The sequence below is a fragment of the Thrips palmi genome, unplaced genomic scaffold (genome assembly GCF_012932325.1).
Source record: "Thrips palmi isolate BJ-2018 unplaced genomic scaffold, TpBJ-2018v1 HiC_scaffold_18, whole genome shotgun sequence".
NCBI lineage: Eukaryota > Metazoa > Arthropoda > Insecta > Thysanoptera > Thripidae > Thrips > Thrips palmi.
The window spans coordinates 10,726,862-10,745,536 of record NW_023144627.1 but is presented as its reverse complement, the minus strand read 5'-3'; the positions used below and the strand labels follow the sequence as shown (position 1 = coordinate 10,745,536).

General features: G+C 62.9%; 1 protein-coding gene across 1 annotated transcript; it reads right to left on the bottom strand.

The window, feature by feature from the left end:
- Positions 1 to 403: 403 nt before the first annotated feature.
- LOC117644698 (proteoglycan 4-like) lies at positions 404 to 4,238 on the bottom strand. The gene is made up of 5 exons (XM_034384312.1): positions 2,451 to 4,238; positions 1,731 to 1,831; positions 1,213 to 1,284; positions 1,008 to 1,126; positions 404 to 720 (listed from the first exon to the last, which is right to left on the bottom strand). The coding sequence occupies exons 1-5, from the start codon at positions 4,236 to 4,238 to the stop codon at positions 440 to 442; spliced, it is 2,361 nt and encodes a 786-aa protein (XP_034240203.1). The 3' UTR covers positions 404 to 439.
- Positions 4,239 to 18,675: the final 14,437 nt, after the last annotated feature.

The window sequence follows — 18,675 nt, the reverse complement described above, 5'->3', positions numbered from 1 at the left end:
GTCGTCCCGGTGCGGTACTTGAAGCAGGGGTTGCTGCGCCAGGGGCTCCGCCTGGGGGCAGGGGGTTGACGATGGCTTTCATCTTTGCCGCTGTTTTTTTCCTGTGCACAGCGCTTGTGTCTGCCATGCTGCCAGCGCGTGGATCTACAGTGCGGCTGCCGCGCCATGCCTGGGGATGGTGCCTGGTGAAGGACCAGCAGGGCTTGGGGGAGTCAGGCGGTGGCGTCGGAGGCGGCGTCTCCGGAGGTAAGAACATCGGCCAGCTGTGGGCGCCCTTGGCGCCCTTCGGGCCTTGCAGTGTAGGGAACGAAGCCCCGAACGCGGGCGCCGCCGCCGACAGCGAGGGTGTCCAGGGCAGCCGCGGCAAGTTGGCCTGGCTGCAAGTTGGCGCGTTGAGGAAGAGAGTCCCTTGTCGCCGTTGCGTCTAGGGAGTCGAGGGTCACCAGAAGGGCTGCGCCGGCGGCCCGCTCCCGGTGCACGTCGCCGAGGTTGACGACGACGACGAGGACGTGGTGGTGACGCGCGTGCTGGGCGACGAGGCCAGGGCGGAGGACAGCAGCGTGGCCACCTTGTTGGCGTCCCCGCCCACCACGTGGATGCAGACCACCGTCTCGCTCTGGTTGGGCTGCTGCAGCCTTTCCACCGCGGCGGGGGGCTCCACGGCCGCCGTCGAACACGTGGAACCCGGCCTGCTGCCTGATGGCGTTTCATTAGACGGTCATTTGTTTTCGTTTTCAGATTTGTCCTGCTAGAGGGCACAGTGGGCCAGAAGACCGGTGGAGGCGGCCAAAACTCTGGACGCGTTTTGAGCCCCAGAGTCGCTAAATGGGACTCAAACCGAACGTGTGACCCCACCGATGGATTGCTCTCCAAACGAGGAATTCATTGGTGGGGTCATACGTTCGGTTCGAGGCCTGTTTCGCGACTTTGGAGCTCAAAACGCGTCTGGAGTTTTGGCCGCCTGCACCGGTCTTCTGGCCCACTGTGGAGGGCCTAGAGGGGGTCACCGTTCTGGCCGGGCCGCGCGAGCTGCTGCTGCCACTTAGGCTGCGCCAGCCACCGCGCCGACAGCACGTGCACCCGGCGCTTGGGCCGGTGGACCTTGGTGCGGCTGCCTTCCCTGGCCCTGGCAGGGACGAGGGAGGGAAGGCCGTCACAACCGCCGTATTTTGGTTTTGTTTCTTAGTTTATCAAATGAGCTTCTGGATTTGCCTGGTTGGGATTCGCCCCGGAGATGGGGGCTGCGCCGCGGTACACTCGTGGGCCACCTGGCTTCCTTTATGTCTGATGAAAAAAAAATAATAGAGAAAGACAGAACACTTTGTTCATTCTGCAGTAACTTAATTGAGAAACTAAGTACTGTGTACGTGCGTTTGGGGGCTTACATTTTGGGATACTTCTTCCGCAGCTGGGACCTGTTCGGTCTGAGCTCGTACCTTTGCGGGGACGTTTGGATGGAGTCGTCCCAGTGGGGTTTCAGCCTACACATTCAAAGTTTTTTTTTTTTTTTATGAATAAAATTTTTATCAGAGCGCGCCTTGTCTTGCACGTCTTACCAGAAGACCCTGTCCTTGCTCCTCGGGCTGCGGAACTGCCTGGAGCTCCTCTTGGCCGGCTTCCTGGTGGCGCCTGGCCCGAGGCCTGGCCCCTCCCTGTCGTCGTCCTTGCCGTCGGCCTGCTTGTCGTCCTCGGGGAGCGCGGCCAGCAGCGCGTTGATGACGCCCTCCAGCCCCTCCAGCCCCGCGCGACTGCCCTCCTTCCTGGAGCGGAGCGTCTGCGTCAGCTTGTGCAGGATGAGCAGGTCCTCGTGGATCTTGCCGGGCCCACTGCCCTGTGACACAACGCGGGTTCCAACACTACTTTTTTTTTGTTTGTTTTTGGAGTGGGTTAGTGCTTGTGGGTGTTTACTTGTCGCTGTGGCTTCCTGCTCTCCAGGTTGGCGACGTACTGCTTTCGCCGCTGGAAGCAGCTCGCGGTGCCAGGCGTGGCCGTCGGCGTGGCCGTCTTGACGCCGCGCGGGGACGCCTGGCACTTCCCCGGGAGGTTCTCCAGCTTCTCCAGGCGGCGTCGCGGCGCTGGAGGCGGCCGGCGGACGCACCGGTAGCAGGGCAAGTCGGCCTGCACGCCGACGGACGAGGGCGCGCGGGCGGGCGGCGCGTCGGCGGCCAGGTCGTCGTCCACTGCCGCCGGCCGCGGCTCGCCGGCCTTCTGGCGTGCTGGACGGAGATCGGGCAAGGTTAGCAGAGGTGCTGGAGTGGGTGTTGGCGGTGGCGGCACCAACCTGAACTCGCCGTCCCCGCGTCGTCGTCGCTGGCCGGACGGAAGCGGCCCCCACTGGGCTGCACGCCGTCGCCGGAGGCCACTTCGGGCGCGAAACACACGCCGCGGCTCTGCTGACGCGCGGTCCGAGTGCCGCCGCCGTCGTGGACCTCCAGGGTGGCGGGCCTGACCGTCATCTTGGCCGCGTCGTCCGAGAGGTCCCCCTGCGCGCGCAGCAGGCCCATGGCCAGCTTGACGGCGTGCGGGATCGGTGCCTCGCAGCCGCTGTTGGCCAGCGAGTCGCCCGTCGGCAAGGTGGCCTGCTTGGCCCTCTCCAGGGCGTGCGCCCCGGGTACCGGCGCCCCTGTCTCCGCGCAGAGTGGTTCTTGGGGCGGAGTGGCCTCCACTTCAAACCCCACCACTGGGGTGACTCGTGACGTCCACGACTCCGGTATCGCTTCTGGATCACAGGGCGGTTTGGGGGTGACAGTTTCCACTTCCCTTTCCTCAACGGCTTGCACGGGAGAGGCCTCGGGAATCGATTCCTGTTTCGCTTCAGGATCCATTTCCGTTTCGGGGATATCACTGATCCTTGCTTCTTTTCTCTGCGATGCTGCTTCCGCAACATTGTATGGATTTTCTGTAACATTCGCCGGTAGTGTTTTCTGAACGTCGCTTGACCTCTTTGCTCCGGTTTCCTGGAGGACTGGTGACCATTTTGTCACGGTTTCTTGGACGACTGTTGACCTTGGCGTCACGGTTTCCTGGAGGACAGGTGACCTTGGCGTCACGGTTTCTGGGTCGACTGGTGACCTTGGCGTCACGATTTCTGGGACGACTGTTGACCTTGGCGTCACGGTTTCCGGGACGACTGGTGACCTTGGCGTCGTGGTTTCCTGGACGACTGACCTTGGCGTCACTGATTCCTGGACGACCGGTGACCTGGGTGTAACAGTTTCCTGGTCGACCGGTGACCTTGGCGTCACGGTTCCGTGGACGAGTGGTGACCTTGGCGTGACGGGTTCCGACTCGTCACGTGACGAGCGCGTCACGGCCTCCGGCGTGGCGTTGGCGGCTGGTGACCTTGTCGTCACAGCCTCCGTGGGGCGCGGCCTGGGCGTGCTGCGGGGCGTCTCCGAGTCCGAGCTCCGTGCCGACTCCGGCCAATGAGCGCCGTCACGCCACTGCTTGTCGGCCTGGCTGATAAAGGAGCCGTCGCTCGTGCAGACGAGGGTGAGCCGCCGCGGCCCGGGCACCTTGTCGGCCTTGTCCGAGGACTCGGGCACCGACAGGAAGGACTTCCTGGCCGCGGCCTGCTGCCGCCAGCGCTCCAGGGTGGCGTTGGGGCTCTCGCTCGCGTCGATCCAGAACTTGCCCACGAAGGCCGTGTCCCCGGCCACCTCGACGACCTCGCCGCTGGCTCGCCACGGCACGGCGGCGGGCCTCGGCTGGTCCTGGCAGCTGGACAGCGCCAGGTCCACCAGGTCTCGGAACGGGTCGACGGCCGGGCGGGGCGGTGCCGGCGCTGCCTTGGCTGCCCGTTGGCACGGAGCCTCCTCCCTGGCCGAGGCCGCCCTCGGGGGAGGTTCTTCTGCCGCCTCTGTGGCCGGTGCGGTGCTCGCCGCGTCGCAGGCCGCCTCACTGCTTGTTGCGCTGTCCGAGGCCTTCGGTCCCGTCGGCTCTGCCAGGAGGTCTCGGAGGGAGGCCGTGTCCAGGAGGCTCTCCAGGAGAGTGCTGTCCGAGGCCTTCGCTCCCGTCGGCTCTGCCTGGAGGTCTCGGAGGGAGGCCGTGTCCAGGAGGCTCTCCAGGAGAGTGCTGGCCGAGGCCGCGTCCGGCGGCGTCTGCGGGATGTCATCGGCCGAGGATGTGTCTGTAGGCGAGAGGGTGTCCTCGGACCCCATGCAGGACCTCATGTCCTCCAGCGACACGTCCTCCGCCGCCTCCCTGACGGCCTGGTCCGAGGCCGTGAGCGCGGCCATCCCGCCACCCGGCTCCGCTCCGTCCGCGGCGGTGTCCACGACGGGGCGTGGCTGCGGGCCGATGCTGGCGGGTGGGCTGTGATCCACGCGGAGGTGAAAGGGCCAGCGGCCGGCCGGCGTGTCCCGCGCGTCCTGCGGCAGGCTGGTCATGAGCATGAGCAGCTCGTGCAGCAGGCCGTGGTGCGTTGGGCCGTGTGGCGGGGAGCGAGTCCGCGCCGCCGCTAGCGCCGCCCCGCCCTCCTCGAGGGTGTCTAGGTCTATGAGCGGCGGCAGGCTCTGCAGGCCCTGGTCCGCAGGCGGCGCAGCGGCAGCGCTGCTCGTCATGCACCAAAAAAAAAAAAAAAACTGTTAGTTTGGTGTTTTTGTGTAACTGCTTTCCTCCTTTTCTGCAGTGTCGGTTACCCGAGCGCGGGCCGCGTGCGCCGCACGAACGCGAGGGCCGAGTCTACGTTCTGCACCATCTCGACGATCCGGTGCCCCTCCCTGCGGCGGGACGGGATGGGCAAGTTAGCGGTGGCGGTGCCGCACAGTGGGCCGGAAGACTGGCGCAGGCGACCAAAACTCCAGACGCGTTTCGAGCTCCAGAGTCGCAAGATGGGACTAGAAACGAACGTGTGACCCCGCTAATGGATTCCTCGTTCGGAGAGCAATCCATTGGTGGGGTCACACGTTCGGTTTGAGTCTCATTTAGCGACTCTGGAGCTCAAAACGCGTACGGAATTTTGACCGCCTCCACCCGTCTTCTGGCCCACTGTGTGCCGTAACGCCGGACAGGGTGGCGACGGCGACGCACTGGTCCGCGTCCTGGCCGGCGCCCTCGATGTCGACCACGTCGACGCCGCCCAGCAGCAGCCCGAAGGGCACCATGGCGGCGCCACGCCCGCCGCCGCGCCGCCGCGCCGCCCGGGCACTTGCGAAGCCTGCGAAGCAGACGAGTCGTGCGGCAATACTTGGGTGGCGACAAGCGGCAGGCGCTGCCAAGCGGTTTTATCGTTTTCGGGCGGACGCCGTGGACGCCGTCGGCCACCGAGGTTATGTAAGCCACCTCCGCCGCACAGTGGGCCAGAAGACCGGTGGAGGCGGCCGAAACTCTAGACGCGTTTTGAGCTCCAGAGTCGCTAAACAGGACTCGAACCGAACGTGCGACCCCACCAATGGACTGCTCTACGAACGAGGAATCCATTGGTGGGGTTCGAGTCCCGTTTAGCGACTCGAAACGCGTCTAGAGTTTTGACCGCCTCCACCGGTCTTCTGGCCCACTGTGCGCCGCGGCGCGCTTACGGACGGCCCCCAGTTGCATGACTAAACAGCGTCCCTCCCTGTTGACGGGCTGCCCTGGCCGGCCGCCCCCCGGGACTCGCCCCGCCCCTCCCCGCCGGCCGAGCGGCCGCCGTTGGCGTACCTGACGTCTTAGTCATGGCGTCCTGCGTGACGTCATGCATCCTCCCCTCCCCGTGCCGCTGCCCACCCCGTTCATCCCAGCCCCCCTCCCCGCGGCCGCCCTTGCTCTGCCGAGTCTCTGGGCCATAGTCATCATTGCCATGAGCAGCATCCGGGGTGGAGGGAGAGGGCGAAAGTGGCCCGCCGAAGGAGTATGGCCAAGTCGGCGGCCAAGTGCTGCGCAGTGCTGCGTCGCTCCGTCTCTGTCGCTCTCACGGGTCGCGGGCGTCCCGCAGGGGTGCGACAGCGGCAGCCTGCTGGCCCACTGTGTGGCGCGCCTTGCAGCCGCGTTTCATTTGCCGGGGTGCACGGCTGGTGGTTGGTATGCATGATTCATGCCGCGTCCACCGCCGCGTCGCGACCAGAGCCCAGGGGTGCCAACGCGCTGTCAACGGCGCGGCGACGGCGGGCCGCGGAGCCCCAAAGACGCGCCTAGAGCAGCGCCGCAGCGCCGCAGCACGGCACCGCTCAGACAAGATGCGTATTTGTTTGAGGCGGTACGAGACTGGCCAGCGACGCCCGTGACGTCAGTGCGCGTCAGCACGTCGTTCACTGCGTCTGCGGGTGTCTGCTGTACAGGCTCAAGGTCGCGCTGATTGTCAGTTGGAAGTTTGAGCTGCCTGGCACGGAACCCACAGACAAGGCCCCCTTCCCACCCCCAGCACCACCTCCCCACAAAAATTAAAAATCGACTGAAGTTTGGTAAATTTTTGCAGTGACCCCGAGAAAAGGTTCCTCAAGCAAACCGAAGTCCTTTCTTCCTCGTGATTCCGAGACCTTTGCACTGCCCCTGCCGCCCCTGGCCGTCAAAGCCTCGGCATGTGGGCTTGGTTGGTCTGCCCCTGAGGCCCGGTCGGGCAGGCAGTCGGGCCTGAAGAACCGCACACGTCAAGTTTGTTTTGAGGTTGGGCTTAGCTCGGATCGGACTGGTGTACTGCCCTTGCGCAGGACAGCAGGCTGGTTCCGAAGTCGGTCTTCGTCGCTCCGTCTCTCTCGCACCCCCAACACGACGCCCCATGAGAGTGAGAGAGACGGCGATGAGTACCTCGGAGTCAACGGAACACAAGCGTGGAGGTGGCGGGCGGCGATCTGCGTCCGGGACGGCCTACCCGGTGGAGGCCCCCGCCGCCCCGCCCCGCATGGCCCCGCCCGCGCAGCACGCGCCCTAGGCCCTCGCCGTGGTCGCCGTGCCGGCCGGCCGCGGCGCGGTAATGCCGCATGGATTTAAACTTGGACGATTGTTCTCATGGTGACATGGCCAGGCAGACAATGGCTGCCCTGCGCGCTCGCCCCGCTGGCCGCGCGGCGCCGCTCGCCGGGGTGCCCCGCCGCCAGAGCTGCCAACCACCAACCACCCCGCCGCTGAGCCGGCCCGCCCGCCACGCACCGCCCTCTCGACCTCGCACCCCTTTTTATCCGCAGTTGCCAACTGTCTGAAACAAAAAAACCAACAGAAACTCTGTAATAACTATTTGAACTGTATGGTTCTCTGTAAATATTTTTTTTGCTTTTGTTGCGTTGGTATTGGTGCGGATTCCGCATTTAATTGAACGGGAGTAATCGAGTCGAACACGAAGAGTGCCGCGAGACTGGCCCACATCATTAGCCGTAGCGCGCGTCTTCATCCGTCTCACTCTCTCACTGACAATGGTGGGCGTGGGCCAGCCCGAGGGCCAGCCAGCCAGATTTCGCCCGTCCACTCCCGAAAAACTAGCAGAGAAAGAACCGTCTCGCCGAACTGGCTTCGGCTTGAACATATGCTCCTCTCACACGGTTTGCACCCGCTGACCGCCATTATTTTTGGCAGAGTCGGAACGCGCCCAGACGTGTATGACAAGCGTGGGTGGTCTCTGTGCTTATTACCCCTGACGCTCTGTCTCTCTCGTACCTTTACGGCGTTCCCCACGAGTGCGAGAGAGACGGGTAGACACTAATGAGCAAGGCGACGCGGCTCTCCGGCCGACGCGTCCTCGGCGTGTTGCGAGCAGGGCGAGGTCGCAGCGCCTTCCACTTCCACATGCATGCACTGCTTGGCGGGGCGGCGGCACGCCGCGGCACGCGCACGCCTTCTTAATCAGCGTCTTCTTCTTCTGCTCTCTCTCTCTCTCTCTCTCTCTCTCTCTCTCTCTCTCTCTCTCTCTCTCTCTCTCTCTCTCTCTCTCTCTCTCTCTCTCTCTCTCTCCCCCTCCCTTTCTCTCTCCCTCTCTCTCTCCTCCTCGCCCCTGACTCTCCGCCTCCCTTTCATCCTCGTCCTCCGCCTGCCTCGCGGCGCCCCCACCCCCTCCCCGCCCCCGCCTTGCGGCCTGCGCGGCTGCCGCGCTGCTGGTGGGGCCCAGTGGGGCCGTGGCGGGGCCCTGGCCGCGGTCCGCACGCCGCCACCGCGTATTGTAGCCGAGGCCTTATTTAGACAGGAATGCTTGCGAGGCGGCCCCCGGCGGTCCCCGTGCCCCCCAGGCCTGCCCCAGGCCTGCCCCAGGCGCTACCGGGCCGGCGGGGAGGGGCCCGTCCGTCAGCGGGTTCAGGAGGGTCAGTGCCAGTGGCAATGGGCGCGGCGAGGCGCCGCCCTCGGCCGCCCTCGGCCGCCCCCGCCGGGACGCGAACCCGGGAACCCGCCACCCAGCCGCCGCTGTCCACGTGCTGTCTGACGTCGGCGGCCGCGGCCTGCTTGTGCGGGGTGGGCAACGCGTTGCACGCCACGCTAGAGAGGCACTTCTAGAGAGCCATCTCTAGAGAGCCACCTCTAGAGAGCCACTTCTAGAGAGCCACCTCTACCACCTCTAGAGAGCCACCGCTAGAGAGCCACCTCTACCATCTCTAGAGAGCCACCTCTAGAGAACCACGCTCGAGAAACCACTCTATTAGAACTAGAAAGCCACTCTAGCTAGCCAGCCAGCAGCGCCAGACTTGAGTCAGGCAGGAGCCTCAAGGTAGGCCCGCGGCCGGCACTGCACTGTCGGCGTTTCTGCTGCTGATTTGCTGTCGCTTTCATCGAGACGGCGGCTCTCTCTCTCTCTACCACTGTCTCTCTCGTCGGCCCCTTGAGACACCCCCTCCTCCCTCCCTCGCCGCGTATAGGGAAGTGTTGGCCGTGAAGTTGGGCCAAGTGACGGCGGCGCCGCGAGTCGTGCTGTCTCCCTCCCACTCATGGGGCTCCCCGTCGGGGTGCGAGAGAGACTGAAACTCGGAATGAGTGTGCTGGGTGGGGTGGGGGGCGAGCAGCCCGAATCCACGCGCTGAATCGAATCGACTGGTGGCTAGAAAAAGTTTCCCCGTTTCGGCTTTTTCTGTTTCTCGCGCCGAAAGGTGAAGAGACAGGCGCCTCGAGGCGCCCCACAGTGGGCCAGAAGACCGGTGGAGGCGGCCGAAACTCTAGACGCGTTTTGAGCTCCAGAGTCGCTGAATGAGACTAGAACCGAACGTGTTCAGAGAGCAATCCATCGGTGGGGTCACACGTCGGTTCTAGTCTCATCAATCGATTCTGGAGCTCAAAACGCGTCCGGCACTTTGACCGCCCCCACCGGTCTTCTGGCCCACTGTGAGGCGCCTGAGGCTCCCTGGAGGCGTCGGCCCGGACGAGCATCGATCTGATATCCTGATATCGCGCTTGGCGTGGCTCAGAGACTGCGGCCCGCTGCGGTCGTCGCCGTCGAAACGATCTCTTCGCACGGAACGGGAGAAAAAAGGGAACAAGCAGGGAATGGGGAAATATGTCGTCGCCGGCAACGCCTCGGCGGATGGCGGCGTGGCCGTGGGGGAGTCTGCTCGGCTTGAACCCCTTTTCCCGTCATCCCCTTTTTTCTAGAGAATTAAAAAGAAATAAGGCTCGTCCGCTTTCCCCCTCCGCTTTTCCCAACACGCTCCCTCGGACTACTGGCCGAACCGGTGAGAAAAACTGAGACGACGGAACGTTGAAAATAACCGCTGTTGCTGCCAAGAAGGCGGGCATGGCGGAGCGCGCCGCCGCCCGTCCGCCGCGCCTTGCGCTAACGCTCTTGTCGTTATCGGGGCTGCTAACCAGGAACCCGGGTCCTGGCGCCAAACCCCCAACCAGGGTCGTCAGCCGAGCCTGGTCCTGCCGGTGTAGGCGTCATCGGGAAGGTGTCCGCCATTCAGCCGTTCGGCGTGAGGGTTCCTTGTCGCCGCCCAGCGTCAAGGTTGCCTCACCGTCGTCTGGCCGCCGTAGCACAGAAGCCAGAGGAACGGCGCAGGCGGCCAAATCTCTGGACGCGTTTTGAGCTCCAGAGTCGCTAAACAGGACTTCAACCGGACGTGCGACCCCGCCAATGGATTCCTCGTTCGGAGAGCAATCCATTGGTGGGGGTCACACGTTCGATTCAAGTTCCATTTAGCGACTCTGGGCACAAAACGCGTCTGCAGTTTTGGCCGCCTGCGCCGGTCTTCTGGCCCACTGTGCGTCCGTGCGTCCGATCTACCGGCCGGACTGTGTGTTCGCGTCCATTCCACCGCGCGCCCCGTAGCTTCCACTTCTGTAAAGCAGCAGCACCCCCCCTCCTCTCTCTCTCTCCCTCACACACACTAACACTCACTAATTCCAAGGTCGCTGTGGGAGCGAGACGCGAGGCGCGGCGAAAACAAAATTCCTGCTTGCACATTTTGCTCGGCCAAGCGCTCGTTTTGCACTCGGCCTCTCGTTTCCGGAACGGTGATGGAGATTGGCTGTGACTGCTTCCTTCTCCCTCCTGCAGGGGGCGCCACGCCCCTGCCGATACCCCTTGCTGCAGCCCTCCAGCGCCCTAGCGGCCTCAGCGCGGAGCATCGCCGCCCCTCCAGTGCCGCACAGTGGGCCAGAAGACCGGTGCAGGCGGCCAAAACTCTAGACGCGTTTTGAGCTCCAGAGTCGCTAAATGGGGCTCGAGCGAAACGTGTGACCCCACCAATGGATTGCTCTCCGAACGAGGAATCCATTGGTGGGGTCACACGCTCGGTTCGAGTCCTGTTTGGCGACTCCGGAGCTCTAGAGTTTTCTAGAGTTTCTAGAGTTTTGGCCGCCTGCACCGGTCTTCTGGCCCACTGTGCGCCGTTCGGAACAGCCACCGCCCTCGCCGCCAGCCCGGTGCTGCCCAGTGCTGCCACCTGGCGGGGGCCCCGCCAACCGCCCACTGCGTTACAATGACGTACAGTGCGGGTACACCCTGTCGGACAGAGTGGGGCCGCTAAAAGAAGCCCGCGGCCGAAACTCGAATTGTGCGAGGCTTCGCGCTGCTTCATTATTTTTTAAAAAAATCCTTTCAATTGTGTGGGTTTTTTTTTTTTTCAAGGGGTGGGGGTGCCTTCAGGTTCCATTTTTGTTCCAAGCGACGCAAGGGGGTGCCTGACCGCCGGGTTACAGATGGTGTTATGGCAGGTGGGCTCGCGCCTCGGATAGCGTGCAATGGAGCGTGCGACTGTGCGGCTGGGGGGGCACCTGCCACAACCGCGCATCTCACCTCACTCGGCCGAGACTGACTTCGCTTCCTTCTCGAGCGCCTTCCACCCCACTGTTGTACGTCCGTGTGCCCGGGTCGGCCGGCGGCCAGGTCGGCGGCCAGGTCGGCGGGCACGGCGACCAGGAACACGTTGCCGTGCCCGCTGGCATGCGGCCGCCGGCTCCAACCTCACAATGCTTTGCGGTGCTTCAACCAAATGAGCCAAAAAGAATTGGGTTGGGCCGTGCGACAGTGTGGAGCCGGGAATGAAAGTGGTTTCGGCTGGGCCCGGCTTGGCACGCTGGGCCGTCGTAGGGGAAAACTCTCACGGTGCACCGGTGTGGAAGGGGTTGCTGACCTCGGCCTGCGTGCAAGGCAACGTCTGGATGTGAAACCACCGACGCACAGTGGGCCAGAAGACCGGTGGAGGCGGCCAAAACTCTAGACGCCTTTTGAGCTCCAGCGTCGCTTAATGGGACTCAAACCGAGCGTGTGACCCCACCAATGGATTTCTCGTTCGGAGGGCAATTCATTGGTGGGGTCGCACGTTCGGTTCGAGACCTGCTTAGCGACGTTACAGCTCAAAACACGCCCAGAGTTTTGGCCGCCTCCACCGGTGCGACGTGTCCTGGCGGGCAAGCCTCGTGACAGTGGTGCGTCGTGGGAATTCCGGCCGGCGTGTATGGCAGGCCGATAGGGCCTGGCGGAACCGCGCGCACTGTTCGCGGCGCGCCTAGAACGCTCTGTTTACAAACACGGGGTGCAGCGCGTGCGGCGGGGCGTGCGGCTTGCGGGGTGTGACGGACCGGCCGTCACGCCGATCGCCGACAAGGCCCGTCACAAGCCCACCCGGGCGAGACGCCGCCGCCGGCCGCCGCCCCGCGACCTCGGCGTCGGTCCAGGAAGGCCCCCGGGCCGGGCGCCCCCAGGAGGACGGCGCCGAGGCCAAGACCCCGCAGCACACGCCCACCGCGGGCAGGCCGACGGCGCCGACGCCCCCCGCGGGCCTTGCCTTCGGCCCCTTCGGCCCCTTCGGCGCGCGCTCGGGTCCCGCTCGGGCGCGCTCGGGACGCTCTCGGCTGGGGCCCTGTCGGCGAGGGCGCGGCCCGCCGGGTGGCACCTCACCGAGCTTCGCGTCGCCGGGCCTTTTGCCTTGCGTTTAGCTTGGCTGCAGCAATCTTAACAGAATTTTTTGTCGATTTTTTCGTGCTTGGAGCACATTGTCGGCGTGCCTGGTGCACTCGAAAGCGCGCTGCAAGGCTCGCCCTGGAGGCGCCGCGCCGTGATCGCGAAAAGCCGCCGGGGATGCGTGCGCTCACAGTGTACCCGTAAGTGTGCCACGGGGAGGAGGAGAGAGCTAAGTTTGGCCGCGGACACTGAGGCTAGGCCTGCCGGCCTGCCTGCCGGCGGACTGCCCTCTCCGCCGCGCCGAGCGCCGTCCGAGACGTGGCTCTTTGACGAGCCGAGCCGGCGGCAGCGCGGCCAAGCCGGGGCACCGGGAGCCGAGCCGGCGCAGCCCGTCGAGGGGGTGGCTGGCCTGCCCGGCCTGCCCGGCCTGCGCACTGCTCCGTCGCTGTCTCCCTCGCGCCCCTGGCGGCCCGCGCGACGCCCCGCGAGTGCGAGAGAGACGGAACGCCCCGGAGAGGCGAGCGGTGGCGACAGGGGCGCGCGGCGCAAAGCAAACCGCGGAGACAAATGGCAGGAAGCGGCGGCACGGTTACCTCAATGTCGGCGTGCCGCAAGCGATACCGCGCCAGATTTGTGATTGCCGGGTTCCAGGTTCGCCTCCCGACGGGGCCGCTTAAACTGCCACCGCTTGTAAGCCCCGGCGTGGTTTATGCTCCGCCGGCGTGTCGCGACGCTCGCTACAAATTCGCCACTCGGTTTCGTCGCTGCCTCTCTCGCACCCCAACGAAACAGCCCCTGCGTGCGAGAGAGACACAGCGGCGAAGTACCGTCTCTTGCTGGATTTACGGACTTCCTAGTGTGATCGCGTCTCGTCCGGTCGCTTGGTGAATGCGCGGCGCTGAGGCGTGCGCCAGGTACCCGTCGGCAGCCCGTCTCTCTCGCACCCCCGCGGCACGCCAAGGCACGCCAAGGCACGCCCTGCGGGCCCTGCGGGTGCGACGAGGACGGGGCGACGAGGCGGCTTTTCGACTCGGTCTGGCGGCAGGGCGTGCCTTGGCGTGCCAGGAGAAGCCAACGTTTTCGCTCTGAATCATGCGGTGCGGTCCTGCCGCCCTGCCGGTGGCGCTGTACTCGAGTAAATCAGCCTGTGCGAGCGAGAGCGAGGGGCGCTGACGCAAGCAGCCGTCCCCGTCCCTCTGCCGGCCGCGACACTGGAAGCCGGGGAGTCCGCGGCAACGGCCCGCCGCTGGAAGGCGCCGGCTTCACCTGCTCGTCGCACTTGAACGTCGTCGGCCAGGTCGCCGCGCGCCGGGCGCCCCGGCGTCCTCAAAAGCTCTGGGCCGCGCCGGTTTAAAAATACCGGCTGATGGGGCGGGGCCGCGACGCTGTGTCGCCCTGCGCCCTGCCTTCGCCCTGCCTTCGCCCTGCCTTCGCCCTGCCTTCGCCCTGCCTTCGCCCTGCCTTCGCCCTGCCTTCGCCCTGCCTTCGCCCTGCCTTCGCCCTGCCTTCGCCCTGCCTTCGCCCTGCCTTCGCCCTGCCTTCGCCCTGCCTTCGCCCTGCCTTCGCCCTGCCTTCGCCCTGCCTTCGCCCTGCCTTCGCCCTGCCTTCGCCCTGCCCGTCGCCCTGCCCGTCGCCCTGCCCGTCGCCCTGCCCGTCGCCCTGCCCGTCGCCCTGCCCGTCGCCCTGCCCGTCGCCCTGCCCGTCGCCCTGCCCGTCGCCCTGCCCGTCGCCCTGCCCGTCGCCCTGCCCGTCGCCCTGCCCGTCGCCCTGCCCGTCGCCCTGCCTTCGCCCTGCCCGTCGCCTCTGCTGCTCCGAGTGCCTTTCCCGCTTTCTAAAGTCGCGGCGCGTCAAGCTCACCACGGCTCGGCCGCCACGACCATTCCGCGGTTAGGTGGAGACGGCTTTCTACAGTCGCGGCGCGTCAAGCTCACCACGGCTCGGCCGCCACGACCATTCCGCGGTTAGGTGGAGACGGCTTTCTACAGTCGCGGCGCGTCAAGCTCACCACGGCTCGGCCGCCACGACCATTCCGCGGTTAGGTGGAGACGGCTTTCTACAGTTGCGGCGCGTCAAGCTCACCACGGCTCGGCCGCCACGACCATTCCGCGGTTAGGTGGAGACGGCTTTCTACGGTTGCGGCGCGTCAAGCTCACCACGGCTCGGCCGCCACGACCATTCCGCGGTTAGGTGGAGACGGCTTTCTACAGTCGCGGCGCGTCAAGCTCACCACGGCTCGGCCGCCACGACCATTCCGCGGTTAGGTGGAGACGGCTTTCTACAGTTGCGGCGCGTCAAGCTCACCACGGCTCGGCCGCCACGACCATTCCGCGGTTAGGTGGAGACGGCTTTCCACGAGGTCGCGGTCCGCTTCTGCATCAATTTTTATTAAATTTCGTCCTCTGGTTTCCTTCCCCCCACCGTCTACGTGTTGAGGTTTCGCTCCTCCATATGTGCGGTGTTGGTGGAATGCGGCGTTAAAACGCGCGGGATGCTTCCAATTCGACGGCATTCTTGGAGGCGCTGGGGCGCGCTGGGTCGTGGGTGGAACGACGTGGCCGCCGTCGTGGACCTCGTTGAAACATCTCGCTTCTTTTCGATGAATGCCTGCCCCATCCAAAAACCATTAGCCCAACAAATTCCCACACATTTTCAAAAAGGTCTTTCCTGAATACCCGCCGCACCGCCACTGGACCTCTTCTTGTCAAACCAGACTCCTGTTCGGCTTGGTCAGTGCTTGGGTGATTAGTTTGGGTCAACTTGGAAGGTGTTGAAATTGGAAATGGAAAGTGGAATCCATAAAGTTTGTCTTGTCTATTTGCGGGTTTCGGCGTGTCTCCGCCCGATTCACCCCGAGTTCACTGTCCTTGCTCTCCCTCTCTCTCCCTCTCTCTCCCTCTCTCTCCCTCTATCTCCCTCTCTCTCTCTCTCCCTCTTTCTCTCTCTCCGTCTCTGCCGCCACCTGCCGCCACTTCTCACGGCGTGGCCATCAAACTTTGGAGTCGCCAGTGTCAAGAAGGAAAAAAAAAATAACAACAGGAAAGCGATGACAAATTCGATGAAAACCCCCCAGCAGTCTTGACACCAAACCGAATGTTGTGTGCTGAGAGTGGTCAAAATGACTGCCGCTTAAACGACTTGAAAATTATTTGAAACAAGTCTTTGCCGTTGTTTTCACCTGTAGAACTAAAGCGTAACTCTATGCTTGAGTCGAGTTTAGAGTTACGCTTGAAGACGTTACGCTTGAAGACGTTACGCTTGAAATGAAGCATACTCTACTCGGGAAATTCTGCCATGCATATAGACAGGCCTGTCCCCCGGGGGAATCTTTGCCAAAGAGCCCAAAGAGCCTGTTAGGCTTGATTTCAAGCGTAAACTGTTAACGCTTGAAAACAGAGGGTAATACTACGCTTTAGTTTAACCAGTGTTCCCTTTGCAATGATCACCAGCATGTGAGCATGGCCGAAGCCGCATCTTAACGAAACTAAGGTGCCGTTTGTTCAGTAGTGGCGTGACGGGGAGAGAAAGAGAGAGGGGTTGCTTTGAAATTAGATATGCCTGCACCGATATGTACTGTACGCCGGGGGAGCCTCCCGACGCGGTCGGCGACAGTGTAATGGAAGGAAATGAATGGGACGGCTTTGGCTTTCGGAAGTCCTGGCTCCGCCCGGCTGTGCCTGGCTGTCCGATTGTCTGGCCGCGCGAAGGACGCGGAAGAGGTTGCCCTTGCACTGGTTATTAACTTCTGGTGGCGGCCACACTGAAAAACCAAACGTGGTCTAGACCACACCACTGCTGTGGTCAAATGGGTGCCATTTTGACCGCATCAGTTGGTGTGGCCTAGACCACGTTCGGCCACGTTTGGTGTGGTCTTTCCATGCAATGACCACACCAAATGCACCAAACGTACCACACCAACTGATGCGGTGAAGATGGCACCCATTTGACCACACCAGTTGGTGTGGTGACCACGTTTGGTTTTTCACTGCAGTGTGTGGTCAGCGCACCAAGTCAGAGTTCGAAGCCGGCTTTGGTATTCGCGACTTGCTCCTTGTGTCTCACGCCTGGCAGAGTCCCTTCTTATCCACATTCAATAGAGGAGATGGTCACTTTAAAAAATCTACAATGTGAAAAAACAAAACAAAAAAAAACATTCTTTGTGATTAAATATTGAAACTTGCTAATGACATGAAATACGTTTCAGCTAAATTAGCGTGGCCTGGTCGCTTCTGGTCGCTCGGCATGCCGTCGGGGGTCCGTTCGAACGGCTGTCCGTTGTACTCGGCGCAGGGGGGGCTCGTTCGTTACTCTAGATTGGAACCAAGTCAACGGCGGGGGTCCACTGACCTCCCCGCCCCACTCCCCTCCCCCCTCCCCTCCCCGCGCCGCTGCACCGTGCGAGTTACTGTATGCGCGCCACGCCCTCCTTTACGTAAACTCGCCGCGTTGGCAGGCAGTGTCCACGCGTAACTGTGCGTTACGTAAGTGAGTTTATGTAACTGCGACGCGCGGACGTAGCGCCGTGTAAATGACTGCCCCGTTGTTTTATCGATGTCGCCCCGGCGGCCTAGCCATGGCGTGGCGACCGTGACGGAAACAGTGTAGGCGCGTCGCGGAATGACAGGGAAACTTAAATTGTCGTCCGCACTGTAAATGTCTCACAGTGAAGGGCTACACCAACATATTATGGTGGAGATTTTCTCCATAATACCAACGAAATTCGTCAAAATATCTATAAGGTACAGTGAAATCTTAATGGTATGTTAGTCAGCTGCACCACCATAATGTGGAACATTTCCACCATAATATGGAGAATCTTCACTCTACAACATTTAGAGTGCGGTCGTCGTCGAGAGCCGTGGATGATTCAAAATGGTGGTGCGAATGGATTTTGTGCGCGAGCCGGCTGGTTTGTTGATGCTGTACGGGCGGAGTTATGGGCTGCGAACGTCCCCGATCAGCCACTTCCTGAACCAACGTGTTCACTAGACGGCCGAGGTCGGTGCGTCCGATGCACCGAAACACGCGGCAGTGCTGCCCCACTAGTATACTACTCTGCAGACTCTGCAGAGTCGCTAAAATGGAACTCGAACCGAGCGGGTTATCCCACACCAATGGATTGCTCTCTGAACGGGGAATCTATCGGTGGGGTCACACGTTCGGTCCGAGTCCCAATCAGCGACTCTGGAGCTGAAACCGCGTCTAGAGTTTTCGCCGCCTCCACCGGTCTTCTGGCCCACTGTGGTTACCGCCTGCGAGGTAGGCAATCTCTCCATGCGTGTGCTCCTGTGTCCAGCGTGTTGCCTATCTCCATGATGGCAGGCGGCAGGCCGGGCTGGAGCGCGTAGCGCGGTGCGGCGCGGTGCGCTCCACTGTTACAGCTAGCTCCCTGCTGCCACTGTGTGGTGTGCAGAGCCGGCACTTTGACAAGCGCGTTGGCATTTGACGTCCCTGCGTACTGTATCTTCACGGTGGAGGGAGAAGGGTGCGCGGCCCGGACCGCAGGTAGGCCGGACGGGTGTTCGAGCCAGCCGTCTAGCGTCGCGCGCGCCATCTCGTGAGCGGTAGAAAAACCCTATCTCGCCCCAAAACATGCTTCAGCGCAAGTACAGGCGGAGCGGGCCCCGTGCCGCCACCGTATCTCCCTCCACCGTGTGTATCTTCTACGGCTCTGCGGCACAGATTCACGCTGTAAACATTTGCTATGGCACTCTACGTCAAAATCGTGCACGGACGGATTCACTCGCGTTCCGGAATTCCAAATGGACAACCGTCACAAGGGTTTTGGTACAGCGAGCACACTTGGCCGGCCGACGAGCTTACGACGACCTTGGTGGGAACTAACTGGAGAAGGGGAAGCTCCGTTGGGCGCTCGGACGCGCTGGCCGTGCCGCTGGCTGCACTGAAAGTGAGGAAGTCTGCCGCCGGCCGGCTCGGGCAACAGGTGGCCCCACCACGCCTCGCCTCGCCCCACCCCGCCCCACCCCGCCCTGCCAACCCCTCCCACCGCACGCAGCCACCACAATGGCGAGAATCCTGCCGAAAAAAAGTTACATAATAATTATTTTCCTCAGTCAAAGTTACATAATGTTTGGTCCCATTCTGTTCTTATTTTCCCCCGAAATTCCTGAAGTGCTCACTAATCAACTCTACGGTTAGAGATTATTATTTTGAAAATATGTTCTTTCAACAGTTCGATTTTTGAATGTTTGCTCGCAAGAGTAAACAAAACAATTTTTGAAAAACTGTTGTGTCCACCTGTTATGTTGAAAGCACCTTGTCGTTAAGATTACGCGGTACTCAGTGACTTTGGGTGTTCTGCATTGAGGCCTGCCCGCGCGGGCGTGGCTGGCCTGGAGCCCCTGGCCGATGGCCTCCAGCGCGGCCTTCTCCAGCGCCAAGGCCGTCGGGGCCCCCCGTCCCGTTCACGGTCAGCAGGGGGTCCC

Coding starts and splice junctions, on each gene's coding strand:
- LOC117644698 (XM_034384312.1), bottom strand. CDS start 4,238: ATGGCCGCGCTCACGGCCTCGGACCAGGCCGTCAGGGAGGCGGCGGAG. Junction 1,127..1,212: donor CCGGGGCGAATCCCAACCAG/GCAAATCCAGAA, acceptor CGTCCCTGCCAG/GGCCAGGGAAGGCAGCCGCA. Junction 721..1,007: donor CGCGCGGCCCGGCCAGAACG/GTGACCCCCTCT, acceptor ACGAAAACAAAT/GACCGTCTAATGAAACGCCA.